At 44.8% G+C, this 18,721-nt stretch overlaps 1 protein-coding gene across 1 annotated transcript; it reads right to left on the reverse strand.

Moving 5' to 3' along the window:
- Positions 1-3,234: 3,234 nt before the first annotated feature.
- On the reverse strand, positions 3,235-4,285 carry LOC106607614 (trace amine-associated receptor 1-like). The gene has a single exon (XM_014204757.3). It carries the CDS (start codon positions 4,283-4,285, stop codon positions 3,260-3,262), a length of 1,026 nt encoding a protein of 341 aa, XP_014060232.2. The 3' UTR covers positions 3,235-3,259.
- Between the last annotated feature and the right edge of the window lie 14,436 nt (positions 4,286-18,721).

An 18,721-nucleotide genomic window follows, 5' to 3' on the forward strand; every position in this document is an offset into this window, starting at 1 on the left:
TCTGGTCTAAAAAAAATATCCCAATGTCCCGGGGCAGTGATTGGGGACTTTGCACTGTGTAGGGGGAACTTAAACGGGTGTCCTGACTATATGTGGTCACTAAAGATCCCGTGGCACATATTGTAATAGTACTAGTGTTAACCCCAGTGCCCTGGCTAAATTCCCAATCTGGCCCTCATACCATCATGGCCACCTAATCATCCCCAGCTTCCAATTGGCTCATTCATCCCCTCACTCCCCTGTAACTATTCCCCAGGTCATTGCTGTAAATGGGAATGTGTTTTCAGTCAACTTACATGGTAAAATAAGGGTAAAATATATCAAAATAAAAAACGACGTGCAGCGTATAAAGGCTTCATAAAGCCTTCATAAACACTACATAAATGTGTCACAAATCATCTATAACCGTATGTCATGTCTATAAAGGGTTCATAAATGTGGTGTAACTGTGTGACATAACCACCAATGTCAAATGTGATATAACCCACTATGTCAAATATGACAAACATGTGTTTTATAAAGGGTGGCATAAGCACCACTTTATAAATCATGTTAAATTGTGTTCACAACAATGCTTATTTATTGTCATTTAAATAAGTTTGTAGCAGTTAAGTGTTGAGTTAAATTACATAGCTGCTGTACCTCAATTGTTATTTCAAATAATTTCAGTGACTTCACAGCAGTTGCTTGCTATGTTAGCTAGCTAACAAAATGTATTTAGCTGGTAGGTTCAGCTAAATAAAAATCCCCCAAGATACACCGACAGAGGAATAAAATAGTACGAATCAAATGGAGTTTCCAATCTCCCCTTTACAGAAATGCCCTTATCCAGATGGTGTGACAAAGGCATTTCCTAACAGACCTGCTAACTTTCTTTGTTGTTACTTTAAGGTTGGAATCAACATGTAGTACCTCCAGCAGGCAGAGAGTTAAGAACCATTCGTCCGCCAGCTCAGAAACAAGCTACAATGTTCACATCTCTGTGTAATGTTCAATGTAATTGCATTGCTGGATTTTTTTTAACTGAATGTATTTGTATTGTTTTAAAAATGTAAAAATAAAAGGACATATGTTAGTTATTAGTTATAATTCCCTGAGTGTTAATACATTTGTGTTTACATCATTAAGCCTTTATGTGTAATGAATGACCAAAGGTGTCTGACTTTATAGTAAGTACAGAGTCATATGATATAAGGCATATATGTATTTGTTATAAAATACCAAAGGGGTCTGACTTAAAGTAAGTACAGCGTCATGTGATGTAGAGTGTTTATGGATGTGTTATGAATTATCAAAGGTGTCTCACTGTCACGTCCTGACCAGTAAAAGGGGTTGTTTGTTATTATAGTTTGGTCAGGGCGGGGCAGGGGGTGTTTGTTTAGGGTGTTTAATTTTTTTTGTTAATGTATTTCTATGTTTGTTCTAGGTTTTCTATTTCTATGTCTAGTTTATTGGTTTGACCTTCAATTGGAGGCAGCTGTTTCTCGTTGCCTCTAATTGAAGGTCCTATTTAATAGGGGTGTTTTGTCCATGGGATTTTTGGGTAGTTGTTTCTCTGTATAGTCATTGTACCTTATGAGACTGGATTTTTCGTCGTTGTTTTGTTTAAGTGTTTTGTTTAGTTTCTTTATCAATAAAGAAGATGAGCATACACATTCCCGCTGCATTTTGGTCCAATGTTTACGATGAACATGACACTCACTTCAAATGAAGTGTTACAGGACACTACATGAAGTGTCAACGAATAGGTTATTGACGTTCTACTGATTTATGAAGTTTCTCTCATCATACACAGGTTACTGTAGGGTGGTAACGAGATTAGGTGTAACATCATGACTTACTTTAGAGCGCGTGCCATCCTTCAGCCCAACATGTCACCCTTTATAAAGCACATGTTTATATCATATTCGACATAGTGGGTTATGTCACATTTGACAATGGTGTTTATGTCACACAGTTATGAACCCTTTATAAAGCATGACATATGGTTATAGATGCTTTGTAGCTCATTTATATAGTGCTTATGAAAGCTTTATAACCTGAACGTAATTTAAAGCGGGACCAAACATTTGATTTTGAACACTTCAGGTGTTCACATGAAATTCATGCGATTTTCTGTAAGGGGTATATCGGCCTTCATATTAGTATGTGATCCTCATTACGATCTTACGAACATACTGCAGAATTCTGTACTTGTTCGTTATGTGCTCTTGAATAAAAATGTATGTTGATTTTTTAAAATAAAAATACAATAAAACTCATACTGTATGAAATCAGACTGGAATAAGTTATCCATCTTGATAATATTTTTCTCTACAAAACTGACAGGTGCTCTACTGAAGAAGTAAAAAAAATGGAAAGTGGGAAAACAAATAGATACAGTAAAGGCCTTGTACATGCCTGGAGTATTTAAAATGCATTTGAATGTACCATTTCACGTTGACATCCTTCCTGAGAAGCCTGGGCTTCAGAGGCTAAATGTACCATATCTTGTTTGCATCTCAGATACAGATGGAAAACACAGGGCCAAGTAAACATAAAAGGAAAGAATCAATGTATATAGCATATGACTTATTTGTTATCACATTACAACCTACATTATGTGCCAGTTTCACAGTTCCAGATTAATATGTATAGTACCAGTCAAAAGTTTGGACACACCTACACATTCCAGGGTTTTTCTTTATTTTTACTATTTTCTACATTGTAGAATAATAGTAATCCAACCTCACTGAGCTCGAGCTGTTTTGCAAGGAGGAATGGGCAAAAATGTGCAAAACTGCAAAACTCTCGATGTGCAAAACTGATAGAGACATACCCCAAGCGACTTACAGCTGTAATCGCAGCAAAAGGTGGCGCTACAAAGTATTAACTTAAGGGGGCTGAATAATTTTGCACACCCAATTTTTCAGTTTTTTATTTGTTAAAAAAGTTTGAAATATCCAATAAATTTCATTCCACTTCATGATTGTGTCCCACTTGTTGTTGATTCTTCACGAAAAATTACAGTTTTATATCTTTATGTTTGAAGCCTGAAATGTGGCAAAAGGTCGAAAAGTTCAAGGGGGCCGAATACTTTCGCAAGGCACTGTAAGTGAATTCGTCCCAAAACTTTTGGTTTACTAAAATGGGGGGGACTATGTAAAAAAAGGGCTGCAATTTCTAAACAATTCACCCGATATAGATCAAAATATCCTCAAATTAAATCACATTTCAAATCCAAAGTGCTGGAGTACAGAGCCAAAACAACTAAACATATTTATTCTGAAAACAATTGTATTTCTGAAGAGTCAGGTTGAAATATTTGACCAGAAATGATCATTCTAAATGCTCTCCTGAACCAACTGTAAAAGAAAGCATACACTATGGGATTAATATTTGAATTGAAATAGCCAATCCATACAAATGTTTCAAACAAAATGGGTGGGGTAGAGTAACTAATAAAAGGATCAATGCTGTTGATGATAAAAAAGGGTGTCCAGAATGATAGAAATACCCCCATAATGATAGCAAGTGTTTTGGTGGCCTTCATCTGTGATTTGCCTACAGAGTTCTGATTGGTTGTACGCTGAATTGAGCGTGCCTGTCTCTGTGCTATTTGGAAAATCTTTAGGTAGATGCTAAGCATCCCTACTCCTGGGATGTAGAATGAGAGCACCAAAGACACAGTACTCGATGCTTTGTTTTGAAACAAAATACATTGTCCCTCACAGGCAACATTTTTATAGTAAAAATCCTCCACGCCCCAAGTACTGAGCTCCAGAAATACTATACCAAACACTACTATAGCAGAACCAGTCCAAATTACCAGCATCATAATCAGAACAAAGTGAACAGTTATTTTAGTTCTATAAAGGAGAGGGCGACACACTGCATAATACCGGTCAAAAGAAATAAAACACAAATTAAGAATGGATATATTGCTCAACATGATATCAGTGCTGGTGTATATTTTACAGAGTAAATCTCCAAAATACCAGCAGCTTTCCAGTGAATATACCATTCTGGGAGGCATCACTAAAACCCCCAAGAGGAGGTCTGACACAGCCAGAGAGAGGATGAGGTAGTTGGTTGGGGTGTGGAGCTGTTTGAAGTGAATGATGGGGATGATTACAAGAAGGTTGCCACACACTGTGAGAACAGACATTGAGCCAAGTAAGAGATAAAGTAATACTCGTATTGTTGGAGGAAAGATTGATCTTTTGCAAGACCCATTCACTGATTCAAAACATAGAAGTATATTCTCAACAATATCAGCCTTGCTGAGACTGATTCCTGGTTCCATGGTCGTGGTTGAAAGAATCTTATCTGAAATATAAAATATACATTATTGTCACATTATTACTATAGATGAAAACATCAATTACAGAATATTAGTTGGAAATTATGGTGGATGATTTAATTAAACAAATTCAAATGCTGTATTTTTGTCATTTAATAAAATTTATTAAAATGTACTTTACTGTTGCTTATTCATTGGAAATATTTTCACAAATACCACAAGTGTTTTGCCATTTCAAAAGATGGTTAAGTAAAATGTTATGTTCAGTTCAGCATAGCTTACCTCTCCTCAACCATGCAGATGGTGATGCACATGTGAATCCTTTTTCTCTGGTCACAATGTGATACAAATGTGATCTTGACTCTGTGGTGCTTTTGTACCTATAGTCTATTACCATAATGATGATCACAATATAATGTTGACCAATCAAACATTACTACATAGAACTCTACGTAAACAAATCTGTGGCAGAGCACAGAATTTGATGATGTCATAGTTGTAACCACTCCCTTCTAGAGGATATGATAGTCTCTTTCATCGACCACAAGACCATCCAATCAGTTAGTTCATCACATATTTTACTATTTTTGCTTAAATTGATACAATAATTTGATTAAAGGGCTGGATTCAATCCATATTGCCGAAGTTCCGCATTGTAGCCTAATTGACATTTAAAGGCAATGTTCCATTTTAGGGCATTATCAGGAATTACCTTTACATTTTAAGAGTGTGTGTGTGTGTGTGTGTGTGTGTGTGTGTGTGTGTGTGTGTGTGTGTGTGTGTGTGTGTGTGTGTGTGTGTGTGTGTGTGTGTGTGTGTGTGTGTGTGTGTGTGTGTGTGTGCAGTTGAAGTCGGAAGTTTACATACACCTTAGTCAAATACATTTAAACTCAGTTTTTCACAATTCCTGATATTTAATCCGGTAGTAAAAATTGCCTGTCTTTGGTCAGTTAGGATCACCACTTTGTTTTAAGAATGTGAAATGTCAGAATAATAGTAGGGAGAATGATTTATTTCAGCTTTTATTTCTTTCATCACATTCTCAGTGGGTCAGAAGTTTACATACACTCAATTAGTATTTGGTAGCATTGCCTTTAAATTGTTTAACTTGGGTCACACGTTTCGGGTAGCCTTCCAAAAGCTTCCCACAATAAGTTGGGTGAATTTTTTCCCATTCCTCCTGATAGAGCTGAGTCAGGTTTGTAGGCCTCCTTGCTCGCACATGCTTTTTCAGTTCTGCCCACAAATTTTCTATGGGATTGAGGTCAGGTCTTTGTGATGGCCACTCCAATACACTGACTTTGTTGTCCTTAAGCCAATTTGCCACAACTTTGGAAATATGCTTGGGGTCATTGTCCATTTGGAAGACCCATTTGCGACCAAGCTTTAACTTCCTAACTGAAGTCTTGAGATGTTGGTTCAATATATCCACATCATTTTAATAACTCATGATGCCATCTATTTTGTGAAGTGCATCAGTCCGTCTTGCAGCAAAGCACCCCACAACATGATGCTGCCACCCCCGTGCTTCACGGTTGAGATGGTGTTCTTCGGCTTATAAGCCTCCCTCTTTTTCCTTCAAACATAACGATGGTCATTATGGCCAAACAGTTCTATTTTTGTTTCATCAGATCAGAGGACATTTCTCCAAAAAGTACGATCTTTGTCCCCATGTGCAGTTGCAAACCGTAGTCTGGCTTTCTTATGGCGGTTTTGGAGCAGTGGCTTCTTTCTTGCTGAGCGGCCTTTCAGGTTATGTCGATATAGGTCTCGTTTTACTGTGGATATAGATACTTTTGTACCTGTTTCCTCCAGCATCTTCACAAGGTCCTTTGCTGTTGTTCTGGGATTGATTTGCACTATTCACACTAAAGTACGTTCATCTCTAGGAGACAGAACGCGTCTCCTTCCTGAGCAGTATGATGGCTGATCCCATGGTGTTTATACTTGCGTACTATTGTTTGTACAGATGAACGTGGTACCTTCAGGTGTTTGGAATTTGCTCCCAAGGATGAACCAGACTTGTGGAGGTCTACAATTTTTTTTCTGAGGTCTTGGCTTCTTTTGATTTTCCCATGATGTCAAGCATAGAGGCACTGAGTTTGAAGGTAGGCCTTGAAATACATCCACAGGTACACCTCCAATTGACTCAAATGATGTCAATTAGCCTATCAGAAGCTTCTAATGTCATGACATCATTTTCTGGAATTTTCCAAGCTGTTTAAAGGCACGGTCAACTTAGTGTATGTAAACTTCTGACCCACTGGAGTTGTGATTCAGTAAATTATACTTGAAATAATCTGTCTGTAAACAATTGTTGGAAAAATGACTTGTGTCATGCACAAAGTCAATGTCCTAACTGACTAGCCAAAACTATAGTTTGTTAACAAGAAATTTGTGGAGTGGTTGAAAAACGACTTTTAATGACTCCAACTTAAGTGTATGTAAACTTCCGACTTCAACTGTATGTATTGTGGCAGACCAGGGGTTTTGGTCAAGACGTTTACACAGATCAGACACGGACAGAGTATGATTAGCTCAGTTTCAAGGGTGTTTATTAAATAATAAATTAAAAAGAAAAGGTCTCCCCTATGAGACCCTCTCCGGGATACCGTCTTCTGGGCTCTGGGTCTTGCTGTATCCTGTCGTGCACACAAACTCAACTCTCTCATTTTACCTCTGGTAACCATCTCCAACTACACGGAAGTCACCTCACTTCCCCCAGTCCTCCCCTGTGTGCTGCCCTTCTGGCAGCTTTATGGGGCTTGTACAGCTGGTGAGCAATCAGCCCTTGATTACTCACAAACTCCCCAATCAGCTCCAATTAGTCCTGGGTGGAGAGCCCGTCGAGACCTGGCATGTCCAGCCGATGGAGCCATCGCCTAGTGATGTATACTCCGTCTGTCACCAGGCCTCGACGAGTCTCCCCAAGGTGGCTGACCTGCTGTACGCCCCCCCCCCCCCCCACAGCTCTGTCGGGGAGGGGACTGTCGTCAGTGCGACGTACGTCTCCCTTCTCGATAGGGTACCCAACAGGTAATACTTGAGAGTGTTTAGCGCCCACTTCACCGCTAGACACTCTTTCTCCACAATGGAGTACTTTTTCTCCCTAGGAACCAGCTTTCTGCTGATGTACATGATGGGTGCTCCTCCCCATCGTGTAACTGGGACAGAACGGTGCCTAGTCCTGTATCACACGCATCCATCTGGACCACCATCGGCACCTGGAAATCAGGCGTTACGAGGATCGGATGGGAGCACAGCGCTTCCTTCAGACAGCTGAACGCCGCTTCTGTCTCGTTCGTCCATTTCACTGTTTTCGGGAGGCGGGCCCTGGTTAGATCGGGGAGAAGCTATAGCCACAAAGTTGGGGATAAATCGGCTATAGTATCCTGCCAGTACCATGAAGGACTTGACCTGTGTCTTGGTGTGTGGAACGGGCCAGTCACGCACTGCGTGAACCTTCCTCTCCTGGGGCTTGACGTTCCCCCGTCCGATCAAATACCCCAGGTACTCCACCTCCTCAAAACCTAGTTTGCACTTCTTAGGGTTCGCAGTCAACCCGGCTTGTCTGAGCACGTCCAGCACCACCTGGAGGCGCGTCAAGTGCTCTTCCCAACCTTGGCTGTGGATGATGATGTCATTCAAATAGGCCGCTGCGTACTGCTGGTGGGGTCGATGTCCCGACCATAACACGGCCAAGGCTGTCCTCTCGTGCCACTTCTTTAACCGGTTTTAAGTGGTAAATCTGTTGAGGTTTCCGTCTCCCCGGTTGCAGTACGCGGTAAATGACTGGTCCCATCTTCTCGACCACCTCGTATGGTCCGTACCATGTTGCCAGGAACTTACTTTCGGCCGTGGGGATTAAGACCAGCACCCTGTCTCCCACCTGGAATCTCGGGACTGGGCTCTCTGATTGTAGACCTGGGCTTGGGCGCGTTGGGCCTTCTCCATATGTTCCCTCATGATGGGCCATATGGCTGTCATCCGCACCCTCATCGTCTCCACGTGCTCTACCACGCTGCGTAATGGGGTCGGTTGGGCTTCCCACACCACCTGTTCCCGGGTCTTCTCCATTCCCAGGTGTGCCCCCAACAGGTGGGTGTGGGCCAGCTGAAGAACGGTTTCCACATACCGTCAGGGCAGCAACAATACATCACTTGTGCTGCGGCGGCTTTCAAGTTCGGGTCCTCCCACTGGACCGTCCCGAATTGTCCCCTCAGTTGGACCCCAGCGGGGGTCTCGACTGGCCCCTCGAAATCAAGGAGGGGAAGGATGGGCTCCTCCTCCAGGGGTTCCCCAGGGGGTCGGGTCCCGGTGCCCCCTTCGACTCCGGAGCCGTAGAGCCATGTTGGTTAATCGGTTGCTTCCAGGCCGCACAGGCTATTGGTCGTCCCCGCACACTTCTTCGGGTGGCTCGTACCTTCTTCCTCAACTCGTGCCCCCGTAGGGCCGCGAACAGTGGACAATCCCGTCCCACTAGGAGAGGTACCGGCAGCTCTGGCACGGCACCCACTGTCATCTGGCAGCTCCCTTGTGGCGTCACAATGGTGGTCCACACGGTAGGATACCACTTTGTGTCACCGTGAACACAGGAAATGGACATCTCCCTACCCCTTTCGGTCTCCTGGTTCAGCAGGCTCGTGGTTACAAGCGTAACCACACTTCCAGAGTCCAGTAGCGCTTCCGTGTCGTGTCCGTCAACCTTCACCGGGACCATGGGTGCAGTTGATTCGGGGTGCGCCCAACAGGAGGTGACATTGTTCACGGCGTGACCCACATCGCCGCCGTGGCTAGCTGATGGCATCGACTCCTGTCGAGCCGGGCAATTCCAGGCAATATGCCCCCGGAATTGCCACACTGAAAACACCTCCTTTGGTCTCCATCTACCTGGGACACGGACAGAGTATGATTAGCTCTGTTTCAAGGGTGTTTATAAAATAATACATAAAAAAGAAAAGGATAGGTCTCCCCCATGAGACCCTCTCTGGGATACCCTCTTCTGGGCTCCGGGTCACTGCACACTGCCCTAACCCATCCGGACAAGAGGAATACCTATGTAAGAATGCTGTTCATCGATGACAGCTCAGCATTTAACACCACAGTACCCCCCAAACTCATCATTAAGCTTGAGACACTGGGTCTCGACCCCGCCCTGTGCAACTGGGTCCTGGACTTTCTGACAGGCCGCCCCCAGGTGGTGAGGGTAGGAAACAACATCTCCACCACGCTGATCCTCAACACTGGGGCCCCACAAGGGTGCGTTCTCAGCCCTCTCCTGTACTCCCTGTTCACCCATGACTGCGTGGCCATGCACGCCTCCAACTCAATCATCAAGTTTGCAGACGACACTACAGTGGTAGGCTTGATTACCAACAACGACGAGATGGCCTATAAGGAGGAGATGAGGGCCCACGAAGTGTGGTGTCAGGAAAACAACCTCACACTCAACGTCAACAAAGCAAAGGAGATGATCGTGGACTTCAGGAAACAGCAGAGGGAGCACCCCCCTATCCACATCGACGGGACAGTAGTGGAGAAGGTGGAAAGTTTTAAGTTCCTTGGTGTACACATCACGGACAAACTGAAATGGTCCACCCACACAGACAGCGTGGTGAAGAAGGCGCAACTAAGCCTCTTCAACCACAGAAGGCTGAAGAGATTTGGCTTGTCACCAAAAATACTCACAAACTTTTACAGATCCACAATCGAGAGCATCCTGTCGGGCTGTATCACCGCCTGGTACGGAAACTGCTCCGGCCACAACCGTAAGGCTCTCCAGAGGGTAGTGAGGTCTGCACAACGCATCACCGGGGGCAAACTACCTGCCCTCCAGGACACCTTCACCACCCGATAACACAGGAAGGCCAAAAAGATCATCAACGACAACAACCACCCGAGCCACTGCCTGTTCACCCCGCTATCATCCAGAAGGCGAGGTCAGTACAGGTGCATCAAAGCTGGGACAGAGAGACTGAAAAACAGCTTCTAACTCAAGGCCATCAGACTGTTAAACAGCTATCACCAACACTGAGTGGCTACTGCCAACATACTGACTCAAATCTCTAGCCACTTGAATAATTAAAAATTGGATGTAATAAATGTATCACTAGTCACTTTAAACAATGCCACTTTATATAATGTTTATATACCCTACATTACTCATCTCATATGTATATACTGTACTCTATACCATCTACTGCATCTTGCCTATGCCACACGGCCATCGCTCATCCATATATTTATATGTACATATTCTTATTCATTCCTTTACAGTTGTATGTATAAGGTAGTTGTTATGACATTGTTAGATATTACTGTACGGTCAGAACTAGAAGCACAAGCATTTCGCTACACTCGCATAAACATCTGCTAACCATGTGTATGTGACCAATAAAATGTAATTTGATTTGGTGCCATCATGGGCTGGAGCCCATTCTGCCACGCCCATTGCCTGAAGTCTGCACAACCTGCCCCGGGACGTCTTCCTGGGGGCTCGGAAGATTCCCCAGACCAGGTAAGTAACTGGACCTCTGGGAGGTGTTCAGCATGGCCCAGGCCACTTCACTTCTGCCACACCGACTGCGGGATTGACCAAGGCGATGGAGACCTATGTTGGGGACTCCCTTGCTGCAGGATTTATCCGGCCTTCTTCTTTCCCCGCCGACACAGGGTTCTTCTTTGTGGAGAAGAAGTACAAGACCCTGCGCCCGTGCATCGACTACCGGGGCATCGACTACCCCAACAGGGACATCCTGGACCCAGGCCTCATCGCAGATTTTCAACTCCGACACTCGATCTTCCCCATCATCCCCTGTTTATTTACACCTGTGTTCTCTGTTTGTCCGTTGCCACTTCGTCTTGTTTGTCAACTCAACCAGCGTTTTTCTCAGCTCCTGCTTTTCCCCAGTCTCTCTTTTTCTCGCCCCCCCTTGTTTTGACCCATGTCTGTCCTGTCTCTGAGCCCGCCTGCCTGACTACTCTGCCCGTCGTGACCCTGAGCCCGCCTGCCATCCTGTACCTTTGCCCCTATATTCTGGATTCTCGACCCCTGCCTGCCTTGACCTGTCGTTGCCTGCCACTGTTGCTATAATAAACATGGTCACTTCGACAGTCTGCATCTGGGTCTTACCTAAATTCCTGATACTTTGTCAGTACTGATTTTAGACATACAGTGAGCTCCAAAGGTATTGGGACAAATTCACTTATATGTGTATTAAAGCAGTAAAAAGTTAGGTTTTTGGTCTCATATTCATAGCACGCAATGACTACATTGCTTGTGACTCTATACATTTGTTGGATGCATTTGCTGTTTTTTTTCCGGTTGTGTTTCACATTATTTTGTGCCCAATAGAAATTAATGGTAAATAATGTATTGTGTCATTTTGGAGTCACTTTTTATTGTAAATAGGAATAGAATATGTTTCTAAACATTTTTTATTTTTATTTTACCCCCTTTTCTCCCCAATTTCAGGATATCCAATTACGATCTTGTCTCATCACTGCAACTCCCCAATGGGCTTGGGAGAGGAAAAGGTCCAGTCATGAGTCCTCCAAAACATGACACGCCAAACCGCGTGGACCTAGACTTTGCGCTCTGGTACCGCTTGCCTTGCGGTAGCAGAGAGAACAGTCTATGACTTGGGTGAATGGAGTCTTTGCAATTTTTTGGACCTTCCTCTGACACTGCCTAGTATATAGGTCCTGGATGGCAGGAAGCTTGGCCCCAGTGTTGTACTGGGCCGTACGCACTACCCTCTGATTGTGCAGCTGTAGAACTTTTTAAAGTCTCCCGAGGGGGAAAAGGTGCTGTTGTGCCCTCTTCACGACTGTCTTGGTGTGTTTGGACCATGATAGTTTGTTGGTGATGTGGAAACCAAGGAACTTGAATTTCTCGACCCGCTCTACTTCTGCCCCGTCGATGTGAATGTACATTTCCTTTCTCCTTTGTCTTGCTCACATTAAGGGACAGGTCTTTGACCTCCTCCCTATAGGCTGTCTCATCATTGTCGGTGATCAGGCCTACCACTTGTTGTGTCATCAGCAAACTTAATGATAGTGTAGGAGTCGTGCTTGGCCACACAGTCGTGGGTGAACAGGGAGTACAGGAGGGGACTGAGCACGCACCCCTGAGGGCAACCGGTGTTGAGGATCAGCATGGCAGATGTGTTGTTGCCTCTCCTTACCACCTGGGGGCGGCACGTCAGGATGCCCAGGATCCAGTTGCAGAGGGAGGTGTTTAGTCCCAGGGTCCTTAGCTTAGTGATGAGCTTTGAGGGCACTATGGTGTTGAACGCTGAGCTGTAGTCATTGAACAGCATTCTCACATAGGTGTTTCTTTTGTCCAGTTGGGAATGGGCAGAATGTAGTGCGATTGATATTGCGTCATCTGTGGATCTGTTGGGGCGGTATGCGAATTGGAGTGGGTCTAGGGTTTCCGGGATGATGGTGTTGATGTGAGCCATGACCAGCCTTTCAAGCACTTCATGGCTACCGATGTGTGCTATGAGGCGGTAGTCATTTAGGCAGGTTACATTCGCATTCTTGGGCACAGGGACTATGTTCTGCTTGAAACATGTGGGTATTACAAACTCGTTCAGGTAGAGTTTGAAAATGTCAGTGAAGACACTTGCCAGTTGGTCAGCACATGCTCTGAGTACAGGCACTGGAAATTAGTCTGGCCCCGCGACCTTGTGAATGGTGACCTTTTTAAAGGTCTTGCTCACATCGGCTACGGAGAGCGTGATCACACAGTCATCCGGGAACAGCTGGTACTCTTATGCATGCTTCAGTGTTGCTTACCTCCATGCGAGCATAAAAGGCATTTAGCTCGTCTGGTAGGCTCGCGTTATCAGGAGGATAGAGTTATAGTCAGATTTGCCAAATGAAGGGCGAGGGAAAGCTTGTCTGTGTGTGGAGTAAAGGTGGTCTAGAATTTTTTTCCCTCTGGTTGCACGTGACAAGCTGGTAGAAATGAGGTATAAAGCACTGCTTCTGGATGAGCATTTAAGTGTTTGCTTATGGCCTTATACAGCTCGTTGAGTGCGGTCTTTGTGCCAGCATCGGTTTGTGGTGGTACAGTTGAAGTCGGAAGTTTACATACACTTAGGTTGGAGTCATTAAAAATCGTTTTTCAACCACTCCACAAATTTCTTGTTAACAAACTATAGTTTTGGCAAGTCGGTTAGGACATCTACTTTGTGCATGATTCAAGATGGCGTAGCAGTTTTTTTCCCGTATATATATTTTATATTTTAATATCACTTTCTATCTATGGACTGAATATACTCTCCTGCAACCCGCCTCACTCAATGCGGTACGGATCTGCTATTTTTATATTTTTACCTTTATTTAGGTCCATTTAAGAACTCATCAACTCATCAAAAACTAGCTAACTGGCTACTAGTTAACCACGGCCCGCTAGCTGTCTAAAGTACATCGGACTGTTAGCTTAAGAGGCCCATCAGACAAATTCTTTGGCCACTATACCCACCATACGGAGCCCTGCTGATCCGTCGTCTGAACCGTCGCCTGAACCGTCGCCTGAACCGGAACCCCAACAGATGCTAGCCAGCTAACTAGCTCCTAGCTAGTAGTCAGCTAGCGGTCATCAGCCACCTCTAGCACGGACAACTCTCGCCAGTCTGCACAGCGCGACTCACACCAGAGCAATTCGAATGTATTTTTCTCCATATCTCCGGATTCCTACCGCAAGCTCTGAACCTTTTTTTATTTTGAATTTTTTTTGTCACCTGGATCACCGCAGCTAGCTAGTTGCTATTCGAGTGGCCACTCCTGGCTAACGTCACTGTCCCGAAGCAAAAACCAATTAGCCTGGAGCTAGCCTTGCTAGGCCCATCTCCCGGCTAGCCAAAGAGGTCCATCAGCTACTACTTGGGCTACAATACCTCTTTTTGCCAACTGGCTTGGACCCCCGCCGACTCATCACGATGGGGTTTTCTCTGCCCGATGGGGTTTTTCTCAACTGCATCCGCCGTCGCTTCATCCCTTGAAATCCCATCCACTAGCATGCTAGCTGTGGCCTGCTAGCTGTCCAGAGCACATTGGACTGTTAGCTTAAGAGGTCCACCAGACAAATTCTTTGGCCACTATACCTATTCTGACAAATGGCCTGGTTTACCATACGGAGCCCTGCTGATCCGTCTGCCGATGTAATAGCACGAGGGGGCCACAACAGACTTTCTTCCGTCGTGACATCCCTCCAAGGCCCTTCTGTTAGCTTGCCAGCCCCGGCCCGCAAGCTGCCTGAAGCCACTCACTGTACTCCTATGATCACTCGGCTACACATGCCTCTCGCTAACATCAATATGCCTTGTCCATTGCTGTTTTGGTTAATATTTATTGCCTTATTTCACTGTAGAGCTTCTAGCCATGCTCAATACGCCTTATTTAACACTTTAGTTCCACCTACTACACATGCGGTGACATCACCTGGTTTAAAGGATATTTCTAGGGACAATATCTCTTTCATTGTCACTCTAGGCACAGGTTTACCCTCACTGTATCGACATCCTGCCATACCTTTGTCTGTACATTATGCCTTGAATCTATTCTACCATGCCCAGAAATCTGCTCCTTTTACTCTCTGTTCTGAACATACAAGATAACCAGTTATTTTAGCCTTTAGCCGTACCCTTATCCTACTCCTCCTCTGTTCCTCTGGTGATGTGGAGGTTAATCCAGGCCCTGCAGTGCCTAGCTCCACTCCCATTCCCCAGGCGCTATCATTTGCTGACTTCTGTAACCTTAAAAGCCTTGGTTTCATGCATGTTAACATTAGAAGCCTCCTCCCTAAATTTGTTTTATTCACTGCCCTAGCACACTCTGCCAACCTGGATGTCCTAGCCGTGTCTGAATCCTGGCTCAGGAAGACCACCGAAAACCCTGAAATTTCCATCCCTAACTACAACATTTTCCGACAAGATAGAACTGCCAAAGGGGGCAGTGTTTCAATCTACTGCAGAGATAGCCTGCATAGTTCTGTCTTACTATCCAGGTCTGTACCCAAACAATTCGAGCTTCTACTTTTAAAAATCCACCTTTCCAGAAACAGGTCTCTCACCATTGCCGCTTGCTATAGACCACCCTCTGCCCCCAGCTGTGCCCTGGAAACCATATGTGAACTGATTGCTAGTGCTAGTGCTGCTAGGTGACCTAAACTGGGACATGCTTAACACCCCGGCCATCCTACAATCTAAGCTTGATGCCCTCAATCTCACACAAATTGTCAATGAACCCACCAGGTACAACCCCAAATCCATAAATATGGGCACCCTCATAGATATCATCCTAACCAACTTGCCCTCCAAATACACCTCTGCTGTTTTCAACCAAGATCTCAGCGATTACTTAGAAGAATGTCAAACGCTGTTTAAAATCAATTTTTATGCTATTTTTCTCGTAAAATAGCGATAATATTCCAATCGGGCAACATTGAATTCATTCAAAGGCTGAAAGAAAAAAATTGAGAATTCTCATGAACGCGCATCTCAGTGTCACTGTCCCCAGGCTGACCACTCACAAACAGAGCTGTTGTACTTTGCCCAGAGACAGCAGACACCCCATTCCACTTTCTGGTGGCTTTAGAGTGCCAATGGGAGCCTTAGAAAGTGTCACTTTACAGCACAGATGCTGTATTTTTGATAGAGATGCAACAGAAGGACAACAAATTGTCAGACAGGGCACTTCCTGTATGGAATCTTCTCAGGTTTTGGCCTGCCATATGAGTTCTGTTATACTCACAGACACCATTCAAACAGTTTCAGAAACTTTAGAGTGTTTTCTATCCAAATCTACTAATTATATGCATATTCTAGTTTCTGGGCAGGAGTAGTAACCAGATTAAATCGGGTACGTTTTTTATCCGGCCGTGCAAATACTGCCCCCTAGCCCCAACAGGTTAACACAGTGTCCAAAGAGGGGCCAGAAGTATACAGAATGGTGTCGTCTGCATAGAGGTGGATCAGAGAATCACCAGCAGCAAGAGCAACATCATTGATGTATACAGAGAAGAGAGTCGGCCCGAGAATTGAACCCTGTGGCACACCCATAGAGACTGCCAGAGGTCCGGACAACAGGCCCTCTGATTTGACACACTGAACTCTATCTGACAAGTAGTTGGTAAACCAGGCGAGGCAATCTTTTGAGAAACCAAGGCTGTCGAGTCTGCCAATAAGAATGTGGTGATTGACAGAGTCGAAAGCCTTGGCCAGGTCAACGAATACGGCTGCACAGTAATGTCTCTTATCAATGGAGGTTATGATGTCGTTTAGGACCTTGAGCGTGGCTGAGGTGCACCCATTACCAGCTCTGAAACCAGATTGCATAGCTGAGAAGGTACGGTGGGATTCGAAATGGTCGGTAATCTGTTTGTTAACTTGGCTTTCGAAGACCTTAGAAAGACAGGGTAGGATAGATATAGGTCTGTAGCAGTTTGGGTCTAGAGTGTCTCCCCCTTTGAAGAGGGGGATGACCGCGGCAGCTTTCCAATCTTTGGGAATCTCAGACGATACGAAAGAGAGGGTGAACAGGCTGGTAATAGGGGTTGCAACAATTTCGGCAGATCATTTTAGAAAGAGAGGGTCCAGATTGTCTAGCCCGGCTGATTTGTATGGGTCCAGATTTTGCAGCTCTTTCAGAACATCAGCTATCTGGATTTGGGTAAAGGAGAAATGGTGGGGGCTTCGGCGGGTTGCTGTGGAGGGTGCCGAGCAGTTGACCGGGGTAGGGGTAGCCAGGTGGAAAGCATGGCCAGCCGTTGAGAAATGCTTATTGAAATTTTCAATTATAGTGGATTTATCGGTGGTAACAGTGTTTCCTAGCCTCAGAGCAGTGGGCAGCTGGGAGGAGGTGCTCTTATTCTCCATGGACTTTGCAGTGTCCCAGAACGTTTTTGAGTTAGTACAACAGGATGCAAATTTCTGTTTGAAAAAGCTAGCCTTAGCTTTTCTAACTGCCTGTGTAATTTTGTTTCTAACTTCCCTGAAAGTTGCATATCACGGGGGCTATTCGATGCTAATGCAGAACGCCACAGGATGTTTTTGTGCTGGTCAAGGGCAGACAGGTCTGGAGTGAACCAAGGACTATATCTATTCCTAGTTCTACATTTTTTGAGTGGGGCATGCTTATTTAAGATGGTGAGGAAGGCACTTTTAAATAATAGCCAGGCATCATCTACTGACGGGATGAGGTCAATGTCATTCCAGGATACCCCGGCCAGGTTGATTAGAAAGGCCTGCTCGCAAAAGTGTTTTAGGGAGCGTTTGACAGTGATGAGGGGTGGTCGTTTGGTCGCAGACCCATTACGGATGCAGGCAATGAGGCAGTGATCGCTGAGATCTTGATTGAAAACAGCAGAAGTGTATTTGGAGGGCGAGTTAGTTAGGATGACATCTATGAGGGTGCCCGTGTTTACGGATTTGGGGTTGTACCTGGTAGGTTCATTGATAATTTGTGTGAGATTGAGGGCATCAAGCTTAGATTGTAGGATGGCCGGGGTGTTAAGCATGTCCCAGTTTAGGTCACCTAGTAGCATGAGCTCAGAAGATAGATGGGGGGCAATCAGTTCACATATGGTATTGAGGGCACAGCTGGGGGCAGAGGGAGGTCTATAGCAAGCGGCAACAGTGAGAGACTTGTTTCTGGAAAGGTGAATTTTTAGAAGTAGAAGCTCGAATTGTTTGGGTACAGACTTGGATAGTAATACAGAACTCTGCAGGCTATCGTTGCAGTAGATTGCAACACCGCCCCCTTTGGCAGTTCTATCTTGGCGGAAAATGTTATAGTTAGCGATGGAGATTTCAGGGTTTTTGGTGGTTTTCCTAAGCCAGGATTCAGACACGGCTAAGACGAGTGTGCTAAAGCAGTGAGTAAAACAAACTTAGGGAGTAGGCTTCTAATGTTAACATGCATGAAACCAAGGCTTTTACGGTTACAGAAGTCAACAAATGAGAGCACCCGGGGAGTGGGAGTGGAGCTAGGCACTGCAGGACCTGGAATAACCTCCACATCACCAGAGGAACAGAGGATAAGGGTACGGCTAAAGGCTATACGAACTGGCCATCTAGCATGTTTGGAACAGAGAGTAAAAGGAGCAGGTTTCTGGGCACGATAGCATAGATTCAAGGCATAGTGTACAGACAAAGGTAAGGTAGGATGTGAGTACATTGGAGGTAAACCTAGGCAGTGAGTAATGATGAGAGAGATATAGTCTCTTGAGACGTTTAAACCAGGTGATGTCATCGCATATGTAGGAGGTGGAACAACATGGTTGATTAAGGCATATTGAGCAGGGCTAGAGGCTCTACAGTGAAATAAGACAGTAATCACTAACCAGGACAGTAATGGACGAGGCATATTGATATTAGAGAGAGGCATGCGTAGCCAAGTGAACATATGGGTCCAGTGATTGGTTGGGCT

This window comes from Salmo salar, chromosome 06, assembly GCF_965601325.2.
Source record: "Salmo salar chromosome 06, fSalSal1, whole genome shotgun sequence".
NCBI classification, from domain to species: domain Eukaryota; kingdom Metazoa; phylum Chordata; class Actinopteri; order Salmoniformes; family Salmonidae; genus Salmo; species Salmo salar.

Excerpts from the sequence above, each read along its gene's own strand:
- LOC106607614 (XM_014204757.3), bottom strand. The coding sequence starts at position 4,285 with ATGGAACCAGGAATCAGTCTCAGCAAGGCTGATATTGTTGAGAATATA.